The sequence below is a fragment of the Rutidosis leptorrhynchoides genome, chromosome 2, assembly GCF_046630445.1.
Source record: "Rutidosis leptorrhynchoides isolate AG116_Rl617_1_P2 chromosome 2, CSIRO_AGI_Rlap_v1, whole genome shotgun sequence".
NCBI classification, from domain to species: Eukaryota; Viridiplantae; Streptophyta; class Magnoliopsida; order Asterales; family Asteraceae; genus Rutidosis; species Rutidosis leptorrhynchoides.
Window position 1 is genome coordinate 15,724,804 of NC_092334.1, and position 23,761 is coordinate 15,748,564.

Below are 23,761 nucleotides of genomic sequence, written 5' to 3' on the forward strand. Positions count from 1 at the left end.
AACAACAACTCCTCTGGTATGGATGATGTGGAGAATGGTGGCTCCAATTGTATTGTATTTGTCGGCCGATTAGAAAGATGTACCAGTGATATGCTATGTAGTGTTTTAGGTAATGAAGGGAGATTTCTTAAGTGAAGTATTGGTGTGATACAAGATACACTAATACACACATGGTATAACATTTAATCCGCAAGTAAACGATATATTTATCCAACAAATGAAACCCGCATGCAACCATTTTGGAATTAACAACCTCTTGGTACTTGACCTAAATCATGGTACATGCTTTATATGATTGTACGTTACACCAACCATGCATGAAAGTCACCTAAGCATGAAAAGTTGATGGGAACAAGTTAAAGCGTCATGCTTTTTACAGTATAACTCTCAAGTTTACCCATTTCTTCCTTATCTAAGATGATCACTTCTGATCGCCCATAACTGCTCTGCAACTGCCTTCATTTCCGGGCGGTCCACTCGATTTGTGGCAGCACATCGAAAAGCTAAAGCAAGCATCTTTGTAAAGATTTCACTGTCTACGGTTTCCTTCATTTGAGGGTCCACTAAATCCATAATGTCACCATCGTTGTACTTCCCAAATGCCTGAAATCAACCACTAACATAGTCACGAACTTTAGACCTTGCGTAAAAAAAAAACCAACCCATTTTGGCTGTGCACAAAAATTGTACCATTTTGACAACATGGCATGTATATAAGCCAAAGAATTCCCTAGTACTCTAAAACCAATTGGTGATAGAGAGAGGTTCCCACAGGTTATATACTGACGTTATTTCTTTCCAACTTCCGATGTGGGACACTCTAATCGTAGCTCTAACAAGCTCAAGGAAAGAAACTAAGAGTATCATCTTTGGACAACGTACAGCTATCTATGCATAATGTAAAGCATAATGGTGTGTTACTCCTATCCTGTCTGGGCAGTTGAAATACTCTGTAATCTGTTTTAAACATGATACAAACTAGATGCATAACTTACAACTTCAGAATTCATGGATGGAAAGTGGGTTGAGTGGGTTTAAACATGATACAAACTAGATGCATAACGTACATCTATTTCTAATTCAAAAATGTTGAACGAAAATGCTGAACAAAAAAGGTGTTTAAACATATACAAAAGCGAAGACATAAATTCGATGATGATGATGATGATGATACTTATGAATTTGATGGAAATTCTATGAACATAATTTGACGATGCTTATGAATCTGTGTTTATATGATGGCAATTTTATGACATAAAATTTAGATGATAATGATGCTTATGAATCCGTGTTTATGAACATAATTTGATGATATGAATCGCTGGCAATATTATACATTACTTTCTGCTGCTATAAATTTGATGATGATACTTATAATTTTTGTCGAAGAAGAAGATTAGTCATTAAATGAAAAAATGATAAAATCCTAGTCAGTAAATGAAAAAATGACATGTAAATACATATCAACAATAAAAACTTTTAACAAATGTGTGTCAATTTTTACCTCAATTGCAACCTTTTTCAAATCGGGGATTTTTTAAGCACTACATTGAAATCAAAGTCTTTTATGGATAAAGAAATAAACGTTATTCCCCTTGGAAATTGTAACTTTTATGTTACCTTTTGGGCTATTCGGCCATTTTTCTAAATAGTTTTAGACTTAAAGTTTCTTAGGTCAGCATAACACGGCCGAAGTAAAACTACATGTTTTGACTTGCTACCTAACGCGTCCAACACACTCGTTTTCCATATCAACAAGCATATTAAGAACAAGAAACTTACCCATCTTATTGTCACATTTTCCTCGGGAGACCTCTTAGACTCGATGGGGCGACGACCTGTGAGAATTTCAATAAGTAGAACCCCAAAAGAGTAAACGTCACTCTTTGGTGTGAGTTTGTATGTTCTCGTATACACAGGGTCAAGGTAACCACCTGTTCCCCTTATTACTTTGGTCGCAACATGCGTTTCATCAGTTTCTTTATCACCAAATCTTGCAAATCCAAAATCGACCACTTTTGCTCTCATTCTCTCAGTCAGAAGAATATGTGACGACTTCACGCCGCCATGGATGATTTGGTCTCCTGATTAAACTCAAGAAAATGAGAACAGAAAGTCTTTGAATATATATATATATATATATATATATATATATATATATATATATATATATATATATATATATATATATATATATATATATATATATATATATATATATATATATATATATTTTGAAGTTATGATGTGATTTTGGAAATGGAGAGCACAAACATCACAACCAAGTTTACGCATTACCTGCCCATAGATGGAGATACGTTAAGCCATGAGAAATATCGAGGCATATTTCAAGTCGTTGACTGAAGGCCAGAAAACTTCCATGAACACCTGAAACAGGGAACAACTAAATTGATACTTTTGCCAATTGAGGGGATAAAATGGTAAATCAGGGTTGTTTAACGCTTATTAAATAAGTTTTGGTGTGCCTTTCCTAGCGTCTTGCTAGGAGGGTAATTTTTTTAATAAATTGTTGATGTTCCAAAAAAAAAAAGTGCTAATGAACTTGTAATAAATCTTACCATCCAAATGTTCTCTAAGTGTACCATTAGGAACATATTCTTTAATGATAATGCGCTCCATTCCATCGTCAACATAGCCAAGAGATTCCACTAGATTCCGATGACAAAATCTCCCAAATACAACCTCACTTCGTAAAGAATCGAAATTTAATTCATACTGCATAATAACAGGATAACATTTCAACTATGCGATTGACAATCAGTTTGTTTGACTTACAAAAGTCAACCTTTTGCTCCTTTTGTGGAGTAGCAAAAAAAGTTGCATATATGCATTCATTTTTCCAAATCACATTTAAAACGGTGTTTTACATGGTGATGTACTTCCAAGTTGGGCTCTCTTTAAAAAGTCCCAAAAAAAAAAAAAAAAAAAAAAGCTTAAACAGTACCAAGTACTCTAAGTAATGCGCAAACTGTTCATAGGAACTTGGACTAGAAGCAGTTCGGGTCAACCATACCCACCTTGTTTACCCGTACAAAAAATGACCGTTTTGACCTGATACCATCTTGCCACCTCTGACTCACTATGAATATTCATATTACCTTCTTTAAACGTTTTATGGCAACAACCTGACCGTCAGGTAGCTGAGCTTTGTAGACGGTTCCAAACCCTCCTTCACCTATCCTTAATGATGGTGCAAAATTATGGGTAGCTCTTACCACCTGGTTCATGGTCAAATGAACAGATCCGTGTATCATCGTACCAGGTTTCATTTCAACTAATGCGAATATTCTTAAATCTCTGTCGATATCACTATAATCATCATCAGTTGAAGGTTCACACTTCATGCTACTTGTGTCACCTGGGTAATAGAAAATAAATAGTAAAAATAAAGGCTTACAAAGTTTGCAAACATTACTCTAAAGTCCGAAGATAGAATCAGAATTTTCCTCATATATCAGCCATCGTGTGAAAGCAAATAAATAATTTTGAGATGAATGAAAGAGAAAAAAAATTCAGCGATAACATTATACGGCTTTTGAAAAAAAAGGCTAACTATGAAAACTCTTATGCACAAAGATTTTGACGAGGATGTAATTAAATTACTGCACGTCACACGAAAGCCCTAGCTTCAGCAAAACATAATACAACAACTCTTTTCTAAATTTTGAAAAATTATACATATGTTGCACGATTTTAGTAGGGTTTTTTATCTCGTAATAATATGTAAATTTATTTAAGACTTAAGAGTAATACATATATATTTTAGTGCATTGGTGAATTAGTGGACAGGGGCTAGGTTTTCTATCGATTTCACTATAATCATTATCATCCCCTTGTCGCAACCTCTTTGTGTTGTGGGGCTAGGTGAAAAAAATACCATCAGTTCGATGAAATCGAGAAGCTGTTTTCGGACTTGAAACTGTTTTATAACCGCCCTTTTTGGTTGTCACTTATCTCTAACTCACATAAAGCGTGACATACAAATTCGAGGTGTCAAGCTGTTAGTTACCCTATCCTATAACGTACAATTGTAATCTCCGTATTAATCCGGATTAATTTTGCTAATTACCACAAAATGCCACGTGTCCCAATCATTCTTAAAATTAAACCAAACCATTTACAGAAAACCAGTTTTCAACCTAAAACAAAAACAACTGTCGATCACTTATCCTCCTCAGAAAACTAACACCCACAACCCTTAAACCGGAGATTATGGCCTCAATCGGTCGTAATAGAGGAAGCCTGTACCACCAATTTATCCATAACGATTTTCTCTACAGAACGGTATAAATTTTATATAATATAGCCTGATTTTTTGAACTCGCCGGAAGCTTCTCCGGTCAGTTAATCGGAAACTTCTCCGATCAGTCAATCGGTTTGCGGAAGAAGATGAAGACGATTTTCTTAGGTAATGAAGATGTATTCAGTAATTAGGTGTTAATTGAGGCTTGATATATATCTGGACGATTTTGATTAAACCTTGGAATTGATTTTATCAGTTAGTTAGCGATGAATCGTAATGTATGGTTGTTTATGCTAATTTCCCTTTTTGTTGACAGATCGATTATATCATAGTACTGTTGAACAAAAGTTCGAAATTCTTGAATGCTCACAAAGTGTTTGCTGTAATGCTAATGAAAATTTTCAAGGTTTGTATATGAGTTCATCAATTTTGGTTTCCTTCAACTTTTGTTTGCTGGGAACCATCTAATGGTACAAAATCTTTGGAAAATTATCTTGATTCTCTAAAGCTACATGTTTCAAATCCATTTATCATATCGTCAAATTGACCATCCTTTTGATTACTACTTATTAATGCTGTTTTTTGTTGTAGAACTGATTAGGGTTTTGAGCTTCTTAATATCATTAGTTTGTTGTTTTTATCTGATGTTTCAATGGCATAAATCTTGATATCATGCATGACAGTTTTGTGGGTCAAAGGAAATAAGATACTAAAACTAAATTGTAATTTTGCACTTATGCTTGCTTATGATATCTATGCAAATTTTTATAACTCAATTTTATTGAATTGCAGATGGCATCCAGGTGGCTCCAGTTAGCTCAGTTAGATAATGTTTTCAGCAACATAGTTATACGCTTTTTTTGATGTTTTAGATGTGCGTCCACCATTATTAGTTTGTTATCACTTGCTATTAGCACTAAAAGGTTTTTGGATACAGTATTGGGACTAAACGTCGTGTCATGGATTTTCAAATTTTTAATATAGAAACAACTTAAAGTTGTATGTAAAGTTATCAAGCTTCTTTTATTATTTTTGTGTATAAGCTTAATCAAATTTATTTGTTAGTTTTATTGATTGATGTGAAGCTACCTAATTTGTGTGTAAAGTAATCAAGCTTATTTTATTATGTTGTTTGTGTAGCAGCTTAATCTTTTTACCAGTTGTTACTATGTAGGCGTTTATCCATTCAAAATGAAGCTACCTAATTCGTATCCATTCAAATTATCAATCGATAATGAGTAATAATCAATGTATTCAAATCATGGGATTACACGAGTCTATTGATTACGAAGAATGTGAAATCGAAAATCGAAATCAATAAGCGGTACGTTTGATTTTAAATATTTTGTTAATCTTTGATTCTTGATTCCATGTTATTTTTCGGTTTTGAATTTCTCCATTTACACACCATATAAATAGTTTCTTAGTTTTTGTTCATATATATAATTTAATAACAAAATGTTGGAAGCTAATATGTGCGTATTAAACAGTTTCATACTACAGGGCTATGTAAATATAGGAACAAGTTCTGCAACCAGGTGTCCTGCTAATGAGTTATTGTCTAAACTTGAAGAAACCGCAAAAAACATAGGTCTGTATGTTCATAAGCTAAAGTACAAGTAATATTTATGATATTTTGCTTTAATTGTTCTTTGACAAGCTGTCATACCTTTGAGTTTATTTATGTAGTTTTTACAAATGAAGTTACATTTTGAAAAAACTAGAAAAGGGCCACCAAAGTAGCTGTAGCAGTCTGGTCGGAGTGGCTCTATCATTAAGTTAATCCGTAAATAGATTATTTGTAAAGTTCACAAGCTTAATGTTGATTGATCTGCAACTTTCGGTGAACAATTAACATGTGATACTGCCGACCACGATGATTATATTATACAAAATCCTTTTGATTAAACTCAAAGGTAATAGCACATAATAATATTTAAGGTTAATTTGTTGAAAATTTGGTCAACATAACAAGGTGCCTCAATCTTCTGAAAACATCGAGAAAACCAATGCAAATTTAGGTACACAAATCTCAGTCATTTGTGGCTTTATATTATTTCATGTTTTATATAATTTGTTAATCGTTAGGCTTATGATAAACTAGGAAGATGGGTGGATTAGTAATAGCTTTGGGTCAAAGCATGTACTTCTTATTAGTACAGGTTCGGTTAGTTAATCTCGATACGTTTTGTTGAGAAGTTTTATAATAATCTACTACTTAGATACTTAGATTAAAATGGTTTAGGAGGTTTTATAAGCTTAATATCTAATATCTAATGCTGGGCTACTATCTACTCAACCCATTTGACGCAGTTTCTTTTATAACTACATTTGTTGGTTCTTAAGAGTTTGCCCCTGTTAGAGATAAAACCTAACCTTATAGATCCATCATGAGGGAATAAGTTGAATTTACCATCTCTTAACTATATTCAGGACTACACAAGTTATTTAGTGTTTTTTGAAGTTGATGGCAATATTTGAATTCTGAAAAAGTCAATCAGTCTAACATCTCAAAATATTCATAGATGATCAATGTATCTCTCTACTTGAGGATTTTTCAAAGGATCCGGAGCACATTGTTTCTCAGAGCTGTGAAGTTTGCTCTAAGTATGCTTGATTTTGAACGATCTATAAAATCATTTGAGGTAATTATATTCATTCTAATTATAGTTTTACTCATTTAAAGCTGTTTGATTTGTGTTGGCCTGATTATTATTATTGTTATTAATTTTTTTCACAGTACCTCTATATGCAGTTATAAAACTTTTGTTGATGCGCTTACATATAACTTTGCTACTGTTGGACAAGTGTTTTGTGTTTTGCTTATGTCGGCATTAGTAGCCTTAATCTATGTATTTTGTGTAAAACAAAAAAACAAAAAAACAAAACCATATTATGTTTATTTCATCCACACCATTATTTTGAATATATTGTGATTTGTGCTATTTTGACAAGATGGCTTGGTTAAAGGAGGTGGAAAATGCACATTTGTTACGGGAAAGATGATCGAACTTGTGAGAAGCACTGATCGAGTTTGATTTCTACATGGTGTGCTTGGTGTTTTGAGTAAATATATGCAATTTTCATTAAAGGTTTTGTGGCACTTGCTGATTTAGTAGTAGCATATGTTGGGTTATTTAATCCACTAACGTCATGTTAAACTTGCTACAGGGTTGTCGTACATGTGTGGTGTACGTGTGGTATGGGTTGACTTCATTCGCGACTAGCGTTACAATGGAAATACTATCTTGAGGTAATTGTAGCTTCACACTCCATATCAAGTGTTTCAAATCTATTTCTCTCTATATACTATTTAAAGGAGATTTCCTTATAGTTTTGATCTTGAGGTAGCTTTAGACATTCTCTCATAGGAGTCGATAACGGGTTTTTCAACTTTGTTTTAAATTATATGCTTATGCTTACTGGTGGAAGTCGAATGAAGCTTTATCAGCGCGTCATGAAGACTAGAAGACTGCAACCTGAATTATGTTAGTTTGGAGCTGCAATTTTCCACTAAAGACCATTTTTTCACTTTTAAAAGTCAACGAGTAGTTATAGTTTATTGTTGCTGGGCTGCTATTATGATCGTATCGTATTATCTACCAAGCCATGGTGTTATTGCAATTTTTGTATGCATAGGATCAATTTTTGTAAGCTTTTTTGCTAATAAATTTATAGAGTTGTTGTGCAGCGCGATTACATTGCCATGGCTTAATGTTTTTTCATTTTCACCTTCTTTTATTAAGAGTCACCGTGCAACGCACGGGCTCTTAAAGACTAGTATTATGAATATTACAATACATTTATAGACACAGGAATTGAGTTTTAACTGCCAGGAACTTATTTTATTCTCTTGATTTGTCCAAGAACAAAATTTTGAACCCAAAAAATTCTAGAGTCAAAATATCGTCTTTGTAAAGTGATTTCCATTCACGATTCATGGAGAAAATACCCAGTCATTTGAATCAATTACAATGTTCATCAGTCATCACAACCCATACTTCTAAAAATAAATAGGTCACACACCATATATACATAAACATAACAAAAACAGTTTGCATACCAGTGTTTTGTTTAGTCGCAGAAACAAGATATTTATTGATCTTCCAAGTCAAACCCATTACGTTCAGTGAACTGTCAGGAACGTCTGAGGTCTGTTGTTGCTCCAGCAAAGCCTGAAGTGATCCCACAACCTCAGTCATAGCAGGTCGTTCTTTTGGAGCACTAAGCAGACAACGATATGCAATCTAAGCAAACCTTTTTAAAAACTTGTTAGAAACTGTTCCCCGTATAGTAGGGTCAACCATTTGATCATATTTTCGTTGTTTCACACATTTTTGAGACCACCTGACCAAACTGCATTGCTCCTCTTCTTGGCGTTCATCTACGGCAAGCCTCCCTGATAACAATTCAAACATGGCTTCCCAGTTCTCATTCAAAAGAATGTTTGAACTCTTGATATCACGGTGTATGACTCCTTGGCGGGTCCCAAAACAAGTGTGAAGGTAGTCTAATCCACGTCCAGCACCTACGGCCATTTTGAGTCTTTGAACCCATGTTAAAGGAGTAGCATCCTTGTGTAAATGATCATATAATGTTCCATTGGGCATATACTCGTAAACCAGTATCATCTCCTTATTATCATCGCAATAACCAATCAGAGACACCAAGTTACAGTGGCGTAACTTTGAAAGCATCTCGATTTCAGCCCTAAATTCGGATGCACCCTGATTGGACATACAATCCAACCGCTTGATGGCCACAACATGACCAGTTTCTTGAATAGAAATTCGACTTTTATAAACTTTTCCAAATCCTCCTCGCCCAATGACTAGTTCATCATCAAAGTCGTTAGTTGCAGATTGAATCTCTGCAAGAGTAAAACGTCGACATGAAGGAGCTGAAGTCGATGATGATGATGAGGTAAAAGTGACACTAGTTGCAGATAGCATAGTTCTACTAAATTAGTTATTGAGATTTGTACTAAAAAATAGTTATAAGTTCTACCAACAATTATTTGAAGCTTTGAATAATGGTAGGTGCTAGGAAAGCCATAATAAAAACAAAAGATCAATCAGAGCAAAGCTAAGTCAGTCAAACAAAATTATTTTAAAAAAAGACAAAATTGCGTAGTTGGTTACTCTGGTTTGTACCATATTGCAAAGGTGCCCCTAAACTTTCTTTTTAACTTGACTGGTCATCGTGATTTGCAAATAGTTATGTGATTGGTCCCCGATGCTAACGATCATTAATGAAACCCATTTAAGTGCCCACATGGGCGGTAAAATCATCATTTTACAAATTTTATTCTCCAAAGTTCGATTAAACTCCACATTTCGTCTTCTTTAATTCCTGCAATCAAGGTCAAATACAAATAAAAAAAAAAAAAAAAAAAAACAAATTTACTGAAATCAAAACACTAATCTTATCCCAAATTTGCTTAGTTGTTTCCAATTAAAAGCAGGTTAATAGGAAGAGTAACCTTTTCACAAGTTCAACAGTTATCTAACAAAAATACTTTCCAAGCATGTTAGTAACTTTTCCAAGCATATACAAGTGTTTCACTTCATTTAAATCTGGATCTGCCAGACGACAACATAATTATTAAGCGGTTTAAATAGTTAGTAATCCGTGTATAAAAAGTCGCCTGTTATTAACTACAGTCTACAGTACAAAATTGCCTACAACTTCTACACATGCTCACTTTGTTCTAACAACAACAATACAAATTGCCCCTAACGATTTAAATTTTTATCTAGCACTGAGAAATTTTTTTATTATGCAATATTTTTTTTTGAACGGCGATTTTTTTGGCATCAGTAGATCATTTCTTTCAACGACCCTCATCATTTGCACGTAACACACACGTTCGGGTGGAAACCCGAACCCGATTGACGGTACCAGAGAACACATCCATTCGGGCAGTGGTTCCGGGTAGGGGTCCGTGAACGAATCTGGTAAAACCTCCCTATAGGGTCAATATATACTACCATTATTGGTGTTCAATTGGTTTAAAGAAAATCATGTCTTCTCTAAGGATCGAACCCATGACCTCTCCCTATCTCATGATACAAAGTACATGGGAAGAACCACTGGGCTATGCCTGCAAGTTCGCAATATTATATATAGTATCATCTTTAATTTTTGGGATCTTTGATTAATGTGTGTAGATATCTTTAAAAGGTAATGAATAGTTTATCCTTTACATCAGATTGTAATACACTGTAGGTAAGTTGCTGTTAGCCTATCTAGACTTTGGCCAACTTGTCTATTAATGTATATTATTTAGGCCCATATACGTAGGATAGCAATCAAACGACTACAATTCATTTATCAAGTTACAGTTGCATCAGCAAGTAAATAATTAAGTACGAAGTAAATTAACATTAAGTTCATTACATTTTCATTCAATATAGCCACTGCATATATCTGAACTAGGATCACTAGCTCTGTCACACTAACAGGGAAATAAACAAATAGCCCAATGATGAGCATACATCGAATACAGGAATATGTTGTATAACACACAACTGAAGTCAGATGATGACACTATGAAGGAGCTGAGAGTCGAAATCAAATTTAATTAAACAATGGAACCAGCAACGAAACCGTTAGCATGTAAATAAATGGACAGAGGGATACATCAGGTAAAATCTATAAAATTTAGGGAATCAAAGTCAACATACCAATAGGTGATAATGAACTTTTTGTTGTGCTCTATAAGTTTTAATCAAGTTGATGGTTTGTATTTTTTTAAATCAAGCGTGATATTTATTGTTTACCAAATGTACTTGACTTGTGCACGGATATGAAAACTTCAAACAAATGTATATGTCAGCTAGCTGACATAACAGTTATATGTGTAGCATATATAGAAGGTAGGATACTTCTCAAATAGAGTAACATTTGGCTTGTATGTATACAAATAAGTATGATTTCAAAGATTGTTAGTAACCTTAAGTGGTGTTGTTTCTTTTGAAGGTACAGAGTAGTTTCGTTTTGCATTGTGTTCTATAACTATTAATACAATTCATATAAAAGAGCTTGTGCTACGAGAGGTTTTTAGGTTAAATGAAGTTGTTTCATCACAGGCAGTGTAACTTGGCTATCCCCCTACTTTCTAAACTAAGGTTGACCGAAAATAACTAAATATAAAATAATTACAAGTAATCGATATTAACTAAATGACTATTGGTCTAACAGTATCGTATCGAGTTGCCCCTCTAATCATGAATTCATGGGTTCAAGTTTAGAGTGGACGATATATATATAGTCGTGGAAATATTCGTGTTGCGGTGTGTGAGTTGATTTTTTTTAGATAAAACAAATAGAAGTAATCAATAAGGTAAAATAAAAAGTTTAATTTTCAAGTAACCTTTGTTTACGCTTCTGATATTCATATTCCATATTCCCTTCTATCTTCTTGACTGATCCATATCTAATTATCGTTCCTTTCAATATGAGAAGAACGCCATGATGCTTCACAAGGACGCGCCCGATGCTCGGGCAAAAATCTACATGATCGAAGTACATATCAATAACTCCTTAAACCTCGAGTTATAGAAATTCGCCTCGTTTCTTACATGTGTAACAACGTAAATTGAAGTAAACAGAGTTACCGATGAGCTGAAAACCTATTTGACAATCAAAGCCTGTAATAAGATTATAGAGATGATACCTTTATATACGAAATATTTACAGTGTAGGTCGTCGGTTGAATCGCAGGAGACGCGAGCAACAGAAATACCGGTGAGCTGCCAGCGATCAATACGGAGTTATAAGGTTTGGGTAAATGGTTTGAGGTGTTTTATCTTCTTTTTTAATTTGTACGAAGTAGTTGGTCTAATACGGAGATAAAATTCTTGATACATGTTGTGATAACCCGGAAAATTTCACATTATTAAATTAATTATAAGATAAAATGTTATTGACAAGATAAGCAAATTGTAGTGTTGCATTTAAAATGTTTTCATACATGTATTTACCCTTTCGACCTTTTTCGACGATTCACGAACTATATATATATATATATATATATATATATATATATATATATATATATATATATATATATATATATATATATATATAACTTAAAATAATAAGGACTATATATTCTAATAAAATACGTTAACTAAAGTACATCTACATATATTTCTATAACATGAAATTAATGATTTTCGAACAATATATATATATATATATATATATATATATATATATATATATATATATATATATATATATATATATAACTTAAAATAATAAGGACTATATATTCTAATAAAATACGTTAACTAAAGTACATCTACATATATTTCTATAACATGAAATTAATGATTTTCGAACAATATATATATATATATATATATATATATATATATATATATATATATATATATATATATATATATATATATATATATTGTACATAATGACGTAATTCACCGAACTATATTATATGTATGTATATATATTGAAACACATTAAAGAATATTACATATACTATTTTATACTACAAACTTATTGGTTTTTCAAAATCATACATTTTTCCTAGTCACAACATCGGTCCAAAAAGTTATGATTTATGTGTATTCGAGTTGTTTTTGGTTTGTAAAAACAAAAATGTCCAAAGCGTCGAGTAAAATATTTTTATGAATTTTCAATGATATGAAAATAAAAATAAAGATAAAATAAAGATTTCTAATGAGCAACAAAAGACTACAACATTTCGTCTCAAGATTTCAAGTTAAAATGATAGAAATCACTAAGTCTGCGCACTTGCACGAGAAAAATCATAACTAATTCATACTGACTCAAAAAAAGGTGATTCCAGAGTCCAGACGTCCGTAACTCATAAATCTACAACTTTCATGAAGACACCATACGCGGATCGCGTACCCATCTACGCAAAATGCGTAATGTTTTAAAAGATTACACGGGATTTGTAATCTTTACGCGAAACGCGTATTTCGTCGGCATAAACTAACAAAATTGAGGCGGTTTCACTGTTTTTCACTATTTTAACACGTTTTTTATTCATTATATTATTATATTATATTATTATATTATTTAAATTATTATATATATATATATATATATATATATATATATATATATATATATATATATATATATATATATATATATATATATATATATATATATATATATATATATATATGTTCGATCGTTTATGCGAAGACACACTCACATATTACTCCGTATTATATTTTATGATCTATAATTTTTCCGTATAATTTCAAAGTTAAATTTCAAGATTAGTAGTTATATACTGTAAACGGGTTATACACGGGTGTTTTTATAACGGGTTTCAAACCGATTAAAAACTAAGGAAAACAAGGGTATTGTTCGTGAATCCAAGACCAACCATACAGTCATCCACTATCATTACGTCTACACAATTTTCCTACAATATTGAAACTCAATATTGAACCGTGAGTTTATAGATCCCTTTTTAAATGCTTTAAATATTTTTGTTCTGAGAATACATGCACTTTATTTTATACGCTATGGACACAAGTATTTACTCATTTAATTCTACACTGAGTTTAAACCGAAAATCCCTAAGCTTTGGTAACTAGTAGCTGCCAGTACATAGAATGTGCACTGGTGAGCGTGAATAATTGTATATGGATCCATAGGGCTTGACATCCCCGTCCGAGCTAGTAGCGCTAGCCTTTTAACGGACGTATGTTATTTGAGTTTACGACACGTTGGTTTGCGTGTATTAAAACAAATGGGGTAATTATTATTATAGCATTAAGTTTAGTTACCAGGGTGCTCTGTTACGTAGAATCTATTGATAAACTTTTGATGAAATCTTGTGGTCCATCTTTATATACTTATGACTCGAGCAATTAAACCTATAACTCACCAACATTCGTGTTGACCTTTTTAGCATGTTTTATTTTCAGGTCCATAGACTGCTTCAGCTATGATGTGCTTGTGGCCTACTGTGACAATCGCTCCAAATCCATATGGACGAACACGTCATTCATTGATTCCATTGCGAGGTATTTGACCTCTATATGATACGTTTTGTAAACATTGCATTCTTTTGAAAAGGCATACCATAAATGAATATTTAATTCCAAGGTTTTCGACATCTGATGATTTCTACATATAGACAACCACCGTAAATAATAGTTTACAATAATACTTCCGTTGACAATGCAGTCAAAATAGATACATGATGATGGTTTTGTGAATGCAACGTTTTCTTGAATAAAGCATGCAAGACTCCATGCACATAGCTTGTATAACATGTAAGCAAACAGCGGAAGACTTCTAGGGAACCTGAGAATAAACATGCTAACAAGTGTCAACACAAAGGTTGGTGAGTTCATAGTTTTAGTGTTTCGCATAATCTGTATATAAAAGTGGATTACAAGATTTCAGTTGTTTCATCCGGAAACGTTTATCAAAATATTCTACGAAATTGAGCACCCTGGTAACTAAACTTAACGTATATATAATTTATACCCTTTGTATAATCATCTTAATAATACACGCAAACCAACGTGTACGCTTCTCAAATAGCATACGTCCGTTAAAAGGCTAGTGCTCTAGCTCGGACGGGGATATCAAGCCCTATGGATCCATATACTACTACTCACGCCCACCAGTTCTTATAACTGGCAGTTACTAGTTACCAAAGCTAAGGGATTTTCGGTTCAAACTCAGTGTAGAATTTAGTATGTACTTGTATCCATTGCGTTTAAAATAAAGTGCATGTATTCTCAGCCCAAAAATATAGATTGCAAAAGTAATTAAAAACGGAGCAAATGAAACGCACGCATATAAATATTGTATATCGGTTAATAAAGCATTTGCATGTATTCTCAGCCCAAAAATGTAGAGAGTAAAAGGGATCATATGAAACTCACGCATATAAATATTGTATATCGGTTAATAAAGCATTTGCATGTATTCTCAGCCCAAAAATGTAATGAGTAAAAAGGGATCTTATGAAACTCACTGTTTAATATTGATATACAATATTGTAGAAAAGCACGTAGACGCATCGGAGATGATAAACACGAGATTTGCTTCACAAAAATACCCCCGAACATTACCCATAACCCCCTTGGTAATAACCCATATTTTCCTTAGCTCTAGCTCGCTTGGAACTCGTTTTGAAAATTACTTGGACAGCACTCCGTTGTAATATTTTATGTACATTATTATTTCTGTATCGCAAAAATAATAACACTAATAATAAAAATAATAAGATTAATAATAATCTTATTAATAATAATAATAATAATAATAATAATAATAATAATAATAATAATAATAATAATAATAATAATAATAATAATAATAATAATAATAATATTATACGGAGTAATATATGTGAAAAAAAATGGAACGAATTCGACTGAATTTATAGATGTTTTCTGGATCCAGCCTCCATGCGATCGCATGGAGTTTCTTTGGTATGCTCATGCGATCGCATGAGCTTAAATGACAGCTCACATTTGATTTGTTTTGTAGTTCGTCGACATAATTAAATATTAATATAATATATATAATTTATATAATTAATTATATATTATATTAAATTCACGTGCATAGTTGATTTGTAATTTTCGTTCCGATAAGTCGTACGTCATCACTCGACTTATGTCCCGGTTCCGGTTTCTCGAACGCATTTTTGTACGCTTAGAAAACTAGTACTTTTCGTTTTGTGACTCGTACCTTTGTCACAATATAACTTAAATTATCCCTAAATTATATCACTCAAATTTTAACTTATACATTTGAGTGTTTTGGTCATTTACTTCTATAAATCATTGTCTCGCTATTTGTTAAAATACATTTTAAAATAGTGTTTTACTGTAGCAAAGTTACGGTAGCAAAGTCAATTTTTACTGTAGCAATTCACTGTAGCAAAGTCAATTTCACTGTAGCAAATAGTGATTTTCGAAAACACTGTAGCATTTTGAGTAATGTGGCAATTTGAAAACACTGTAGCAAATTAGTGTTTTACTGGTTCATCTTAAACGTTTTAGTTAACTTATATAAATATCAATCGAATCAATAATCGAATGTTATTATCGTTTACTAAAGAACTTGAAATCATATATATTCAAATAGATATATAAACCAATAAGTTTAATGTACGGTATCATGCAATTAAAACTTTGTTACATTTTCAAGTTATAGTATATATATGTATCTATTTACATATAATAGTTCGCGAATCGTTGAGAATAACCGAAAGGTATTTGAATAGTTCAAAAATTTTGAGATTCAGTTTTACAGACTTTGCTTATCGTGTCGGAAATGTTAATCATACAAAGATTAAGTTTAAATTTGATCAGAAATTTCCGGGTCATCACACCTACATGGAGTCTCTCATACTTTGTTTAAAGTTTATTGCATTCGAAACAAAACTATGTTGTGTAATAAATAATTTGGTTGTGATGTCAACCTGTATTATTAAAACTTATGTATTTTGGGGATTTGCTTATACTTAAGCACTCGCCCACATGTTTATAACTTTCTATGTTTAGAAAGTTGTTTAATTAATGAATGCAATATTTTATCAAAACGTATCATATAGAGGTCAAAACCTCACTGTAAAATCAATGAATAACGTACCGCGTTGATGTGCGGCGAGGGGTATATGAAATAGTATTATATTTTTACTAGGAAATACTATTAAATATGCTACAATTTTACACAAGTTTTAATTATTTATTTACAAATGGGATATACCTAAACTTTGCTACAACACTATAGGCAGTGTACCTAATCGTAGAGTAGTATAGTTTTTAGTAAGTCCGGTTCGTTCCACAGGGAGCTGGCTTATTTCACACTATATTTTAATTAACTATATTTGTACAAAATATATATAATTATATATAATAATATATAAAAGGGGAGTTTACCGTTTAATGACCGGTTTATCGATTTTATATTTTAAGCGAAGCGTAAAGTAAATGACGATATTTAAATAACAATATAAAATAAATAACAATAATTAAAATGACAATAAATAAAAGTACGAGGAAAAATGAAATAAAATATATTATGCTTATTTAAGTTTCCGTAACCATGATGTTTGACGTTTTGATTATTTATTACCCTGGGTTAATTGTCCTTTGTCCTGGATGTATTTGAAACCTATCTGGTTTTTGTCCATAATAGTTCATCGGTCATAATTATAAACTGCTCGGCAAATTTAACCTTATACCCGAAGTCAAATATTCCAACTAACTGGGGATTCGAACTGTAACAAGATTTTAATACTTTGTTTAATGAATACACCAAGTTATCGACTGCGTGTAAACCAAGGTTTTACTACTTTGTTAACAATTACACCAATTACCCTTGAATGTAATTCACCCCTGTTTCAACAAGTTTATTAACTATTAATCCATTTCCGTGTCCGGTTAAATGAACGATTATTCGTACATATAAATACCCCGCCCATCGTGTCCGATCGAGTGTATATGGTAATTTATAGGGACGCCCAATTGTAAATCTTTATATTAACATTAACAAACTATCATTTAGTTAAACAAATATAAAGCCCATTAATAGCCCATAGTCTAATTTCCACAAGTGTCGTTCTTTTGTCCAAACCCCAATTATGGTACAAAGCCCAATTACTCCGTCTTTAATATTTAGTCCAACATCATGATTACTTCGGTTCAAATAAGCATAATAACAACTTAGTTACGAGACATTAATTTAAAAAGGAGAACATAGCTTACATTGATTATTTATCGCGTAGTGGTACACGAACAGAGCTCCGACTTTAGAACCCGTAAAAATAACTTTTACATAACCCAAACTAATCTAATATAACACTAATCTATACTATATATATATTTATATTATTTTTTGGAGTATTATTATTATTATGTTTTTAAACTCGGCAGAATTCGCGACCTTTTATAGGGATTCTGAAATTTCTGTGCTCCGCAAGTCGCGGCACTTTGTGCCTGAGAACTCCGCGAGTCGCGGGGAAATGGAATACAGCTCACACCCCTTTGGATCTTCTTTGCCGACGTTTTATATATATAAATATAAAATATAAATAATTAATATAATTATTTATATATTATATTATATTCTTGTGCATAGTAGACTTGTAATTTTTAGTCCGTTGCGTCGGGCGTTGATAGTTGACTCATGTCCTGGTTTCGGATTTTCGAACGTCCTTGCGTACAATTTAATATCTTGTACTTTGCATTTTGTAACTTGTACTCTTATCTTTTTTAGACGTTCTTCATCAATAATTTGAACCACTTGGATTGTATCTTGTACATTTGAGCTTTTTGGTCATTTGCGTCTTCAAATCGTCATTTTCGCCTTTTGTCTTCGCACTTATTTAATATAAACGATTACAACTTAAAATAGGACAATTACAACTAAATAATTTACATATTGGGAGGATATTGCTACTAAATATATGTTCATTTGGAGCACTATCAAATATTCCCACACTTGAACGTTGCTTGTCCTCAAGCAATACATAACTTGAAATTATAATACATCACACGAATCACTTCTTTATTCTTCACACTTTGTACATCAGTGATTTTGATATGGCGGTATAAATAATGATAGTAACGATGGTTAAAGGTGGGTGTGTCATCCACAGTTGCCTCGGGTTTAGGTCAACGACACTTGCAATCAAATAGCCGATTTACTTTCGGTTTCCAAAGCAGAGTGCACGTTTGAAAGGCGGTTTACAGTCCCACATGACTATGAAAATGTAGATCCTTAAGGAAATTGGATCTTTATGAAAACATTTGATCTTTTTGAAAATCCAATCTAGCTTTTACCCTAGACAAGTTTTCCGGAATAACCCTTCACCGGTGTTTGCAAAATATTTTTTTTTTTTTTTTTTTTTTTTTTTTTTTTTGGGTTTTGTGGGTTTCAGATTTGAAAATTTTTAGCTCAAAACTTATGGTTTTGTGTTACCCACTTGCTAACTTTGTATTAGGAAAGCAACACGTCCAGTTTACTTGCTCCGTATATTACCTTTCGGTAAACTACCGTCCGGTTGTAAAGGAAAGCGATGAACAAGAAACTGTTAAGGCAATGTCCCGTGACTTGCTTTTGATTATGGTCTATAACGTGTCGGATGCTATTACTATCCTTTGTAGGAGCAATAGTAAAGATCATCCTATGATTTTTCGGTCTGGCACAAGGTCCTGTCTTTGACCATGCTATGCAACCACCGTTCTTACGGTTGACACCCGATTTGGTTCAGGTGACCTAATGAATTCTAGGTGAATTCCTAGGATTTTACGTTCAATGGTAATGAACGCATTGAAAATAGGGTTTTCAGAAAACAAATCGGTTTGTAATTTTGATCAAAATATTTTCTCGTTCAAGCTCGAGTTTAGATATCATTGAATTCCATGAGTTTGTAATTCTCAATCTTTAACGTCAATCTCAAGGATTGAGTAATATCAGTCTTAAAAGCTGATTTTTAATCTTTTAAAAGGAGATTATCCTTTCTGGGGATCTGATTCATTAGTCTTATCAAGCTAATTTGCACGGTGCCCCCCTATTGTACGAGATAAATCCTTCCCATGGTTAGGATAAATCTGACCACTTGACGACCCTGTTTGATGCTGAGGTCCGTGGATTTCCTGCTGATTTTAGAGATGACTTTTCTAGATTTTTCGTCAACCTACAGCTGGTCTGGACGACAACTTCATGACCTAAATCAAGAAGCGCGTTTCTTTTTCGGAAGACTTTACTTCCTTTTAATGATGGAATTGATTCATCGTGTAGATCCATCTTTTCTTTCAAATATATTACAGTAAATCGGGTAAAACTGATTAAAATCGTCCAAAACAAAAGTACCTGCAATAACTTTACAGAAACATGTGATAGATAGTTTTTAATTGAATAACTTGGTACATTCTCCCCACACTTAGTTTCTTTCTTTGCCTTTTTATTCTCCTTTATTCCATTTTAAATGAACTCAATCGTTTTAGGGTGTTTCTCAATTTATGTCCTTTCCGAGGTAACGATAATTTCGGTATTAACACCTAGTTTTCATCGTTCATAAATATGTATAAACATGATTTTGACTTCATTTAGTTGAAAATTTTTCAAATTTTCACAAAATTTGGCAAATAAACTAAGTGCAAACCCGAGAGAATTTATAACCCTTCCCCACACTTGAGATCATGCAATGCCCTCATTTGCATGAAATCAGACTATAATTATAAATTCATGAGGGTGATTAGTGTAGCAAAGTAATTAAAAATACCCAGTTTGTAATTACAAAGCTCGTCGAATGATAGATGGCGCGCCTCATCGTTTATTCCTTCATGTTTTATCACACATATTTTTCTTCAAAAACGTTTGCTTTTCTGAACTGTTTGCTAATCTTTAAAAATACGTCTTTTGCCTTAATTTATTATGCATGTTTATTAACGAGCTATGCACTAACCCGAACCCCTAATTTAACGTTAAGTGGGGTTAAACTTCCCCACACTTAGCTGACGACATGTGAAGTCAGTAGAATAAGTTCCAAGAATTAAAATAGTGAGCCAGTTATTTACATCTCGGGTGGTATATATTATATCAATGGGTTTAAAGTTTAGACCCACCCGATCGTCACTACTTAATTCTTTTTTAAGTGTAGCTTTTAGTAAATGGATATGTCTCTTTTCTGGTTCTTGGTCAAATGGATCGATATACACAGACATACATATTTCTATAGGGTGGACAATTCCTAACATTTCCTTCCTTTTATTCTCAGGATCAAAGTTTTCACCTCTATTACCCAATTGGGTGAAATTCGAGGTGTCATTATCTATTACAGCTCGTAGTTCATTTCCGGTGGATGACTCGTCTATTGAGAATATTGGGTTGGAAGGTTGTGGAATGGTGAAGTTCGGTTTGGCCTCGGGGGTAAAATTTTCAACGTTATCGTATTCCCAAGAGTACCAATTTGTCACCCTTACTTCTTCTTTATCCATTGATGGATCGTTGATTTCGTCGGTAGAGGCTAATGGGTCGATATGTTGTGAAATTGGTAAGACTGAATAAAAAGTATCATCGGGATAGTTGGTGATTTCGGAGCTCTCGAATTCATCAAAATTCGATGATATGAGATTTTCTTGCACACGACTCCTCAGATCAACAGGTGTGTAGTCTGATAGAGTTTCAGCTTGCCGGTTTATAAACTCTCTCATTTGTTCATTTTGAGCATTGAGTTCTTAGAGTTTGATTTTCATATTGTCTAATAAATTTTCAGACACGTAATTTTCCTCGTCTACTGGTTGTTGAGTTTGGATATATTCTTGGGAATAATCCCAATTTGAATTGTATTCTTCATAATCATTCCATTCAGGTTCCGTAGGTGCGTAATTTTCCATAGGAACGTAATAATAACATTCCCATGTTGAGTGATAATCTCCACAGATTTCACAACCAGTTATTGTTTCGTCATTCGTGATCCAAGATTGACCGAACGAATTGTCATCAACACTCGTTTGAGAGTATTGATTTAATTGATTTTGGATATCAAAAAGAGTTTCCATAGCCTTGTTTTCAAAATTTTCCATTTTATTGCGATGGCCAAATTTTAGCTACAATGTGGTGCATTTACTAATTATCCTATTAGTTATAAAAATAGAAAAACTTATATAAGTTGTCCAATTAATAGACTTTTCTGCTTTTGCCCACGTTTCGAATAGCCAAAAGATGCAGCAGGGAGCCAGAACCCTTTAAATCGGAAGCTCACAACTCAGCCACTAACAAATCCAACTATTACTACGAAGCAGAAAATTGTCAACGTCCATTAATTTAACCACTTAAATAATTTTTCTTTCCATTTGAGATATTAGATATGAAATAGAGAAAATTTCTAAGTCCTAAAAACTAAAGCGTCGAGAAATAATAAAGAAAAAGAATGCGCGTCGAAAAACATCGAAAAATAAAAATAAGAAAATAGCGCGTCGTAACTTAAAAGTCTAAAAATTATATCTAAAAAGTTACGCCTAAAGGTCTAAAGGTAAATGCAATTTTATTCAGAAAACGGCAATTACTTAAAGGCACTAAAATCTATTTAAAACTAAAGCGAAAAATGGCGTCGCAAAATTCTAAAGCACCTAAATCTTAGTCTAAAGAAAAAGCACTTAAGGGATTTTACGGCAAAGCCTAAAAATCTAGAAATAAAAATAAGCTACGGCAAAAACTATGTCTTAAAACTAAATACGAGCGAAAAACATACAAATATTATGCTAAAAACAAATAAAAAGGGACAAAATATAAAAATATACAAAAAGTTGTAAAAAATACAATTTTTATAAAAATATTATTTTTTTATAATAGTATTAATTTTTATATATAAATAAAACTAATTAAAACTTAATATTACAAATTAATTAAAAACTTAAACTAAATAATATTATATATAAAACCTAATTAGGTTTAATAATAATAATAATAAATAATTAAAACCTAAATCGTATTAATTGCTGGACCAGGTTCGTGTCAGACGGCTCCGCGAGTCGCGGTTCCCGAAGCTGCAAACCCCGCGAGTCGCGGGGTTCCAGAATTCAACTCTGGTACAGTTTGAAATTCGACGTTTTTTTTTTTTTTTTTTAAATTTTATATTGTTTTTCTAAAAATAATATATATTTATACAAAAATGAATTAAAAATATAGAGTTTTGCCGATTCCCCGGCAGCGGCGCCAAAAACTTGATGTGCGGCGAGGGGTATATGAAATAGTATTATATTTTTACTAGGAAATACTATTAAATATGCTACAATTTTACACAAGTTTTAATTATTTATTTACAAATGGGATATATCTAAACCTTGCTACAACACTATAGGCAGTGTACCTAATCGTAGAGTACTATAGTTTTTAGTAAGTCCGGTTCGTTCCACAGGGAGCTGGCTTATTTCACACTATATTTTAATTAACTATATTTGTACAAAATATATATAATTATATATAATAATATATAAAAGGGGAGTTTACCGTTTAATGACCGGTTTGTCGATTTTATATTTTAAGCGAAGCGTAAAGTAAATGACGATATTTAAATAACAATATAAAATAAATAACAATAATTAAAATGACAATAAATAAAAGTACGAGGAAAAATGAAATAAAATATATTATGCTTATTTAAGCTTCCGTAACCATGATGTTTGACGTTTTGATTATTTATTACCCTGGGTTAATTGTCCTTTGTCCTGGATGTATTTGAAACCTATCTGGTTTTTGTCCATAATAGTTCATCGGTCATAATTATAAACTGCTCGGCAAATTTAACCTTATACCCGAAGTCAAATATTCCAACTAACTGGGGATTCGAACTGTAACAAGATTTTAATACTTTGTTTAATGAATACACTAGGTTATCGACTGCGTGTAAACCAAGGTTTTACTACTTTGTTAACAATTACACCAATTACCCTTGAATGTAATTCACCCCTGTTTCAACAAGTTTATTAACTATTAATCCATTTCCGT

General features: G+C 32.5%; 2 protein-coding genes and 1 long non-coding RNA gene across 6 annotated transcripts; 1 reads left to right on the forward strand and 2 right to left on the reverse strand.

Annotated features, from left to right (window-relative positions):
* Positions 1–408: 408 nt before the first annotated feature.
* On the reverse strand, positions 409–3,365 carry LOC139887627 (calmodulin-binding receptor-like cytoplasmic kinase 3). The gene is made up of 5 exons (XM_071870702.1): positions 3,120–3,365; positions 2,580–2,736; positions 2,299–2,388; positions 1,783–2,084; positions 409–603 (listed from the first exon to the last, which is right to left on the reverse strand). Exons 1-5 carry the CDS (start codon positions 3,363–3,365, stop codon positions 409–411), a joined length of 990 nt encoding a protein of 329 aa, XP_071726803.1.
* Positions 3,366–4,025: 660 nt separating this feature from the next.
* LOC139890583 (uncharacterized) lies at positions 4,026–7,843 on the forward strand. Of its 4 annotated transcripts, none has more exons than XR_011773386.1 (8): positions 4,026–4,429; positions 4,581–4,670; positions 5,057–5,588; positions 5,755–5,855; positions 6,790–6,909; positions 7,220–7,356; positions 7,436–7,517; positions 7,697–7,843. It is a non-coding gene; the product is annotated as an uncharacterized lncRNA (long non-coding RNA). The 4 variants fall into 4 exon arrangements; XR_011773385.1 differs by lacking the exon at positions 7,697–7,843 and having other exon boundaries at positions 5,057–5,138; positions 5,425–5,588; positions 7,436–7,674; XR_011773384.1 differs by lacking the exon at positions 7,697–7,843 and having other exon boundaries at positions 7,436–7,674.
* A 668-nt stretch (positions 7,844–8,511) lies between these two features.
* Positions 8,512–9,216, reverse strand: LOC139887630 (probable receptor-like protein kinase At5g38990). Its single transcript, XM_071870703.1, has one exon. It carries the CDS (start codon positions 9,214–9,216, stop codon positions 8,512–8,514), a length of 705 nt encoding a protein of 234 aa, XP_071726804.1.
* Positions 9,217–23,761: the final 14,545 nt, after the last annotated feature.

Bases quoted from the DNA above. Each gene is read 5' to 3' on its own strand.
- LOC139887627 (XM_071870702.1), bottom strand. From the start codon at position 3,365: ATGAAGTGTGAACCTTCAACTGATGATGATTATAGTGATATCGACAGA. The intron at 2,389-2,579 runs GTAAGATTTATT...TCCCTGTTTCAG, and splicing joins ACTTAGAGAACATTTGGATG to GTGTTCATGGAAGTTTTCTG. The intron at 604-1,782 runs GTAAGTTTCTTG...GGTTGATTTCAG, and splicing joins AAAATGTGACAATAAGATGG to GCATTTGGGAAGTACAACGA.
- LOC139887630 (XM_071870703.1), bottom strand. From the start codon at position 9,216: ATGCTATCTGCAACTAGTGTCACTTTTACCTCATCATCATCATCGACT.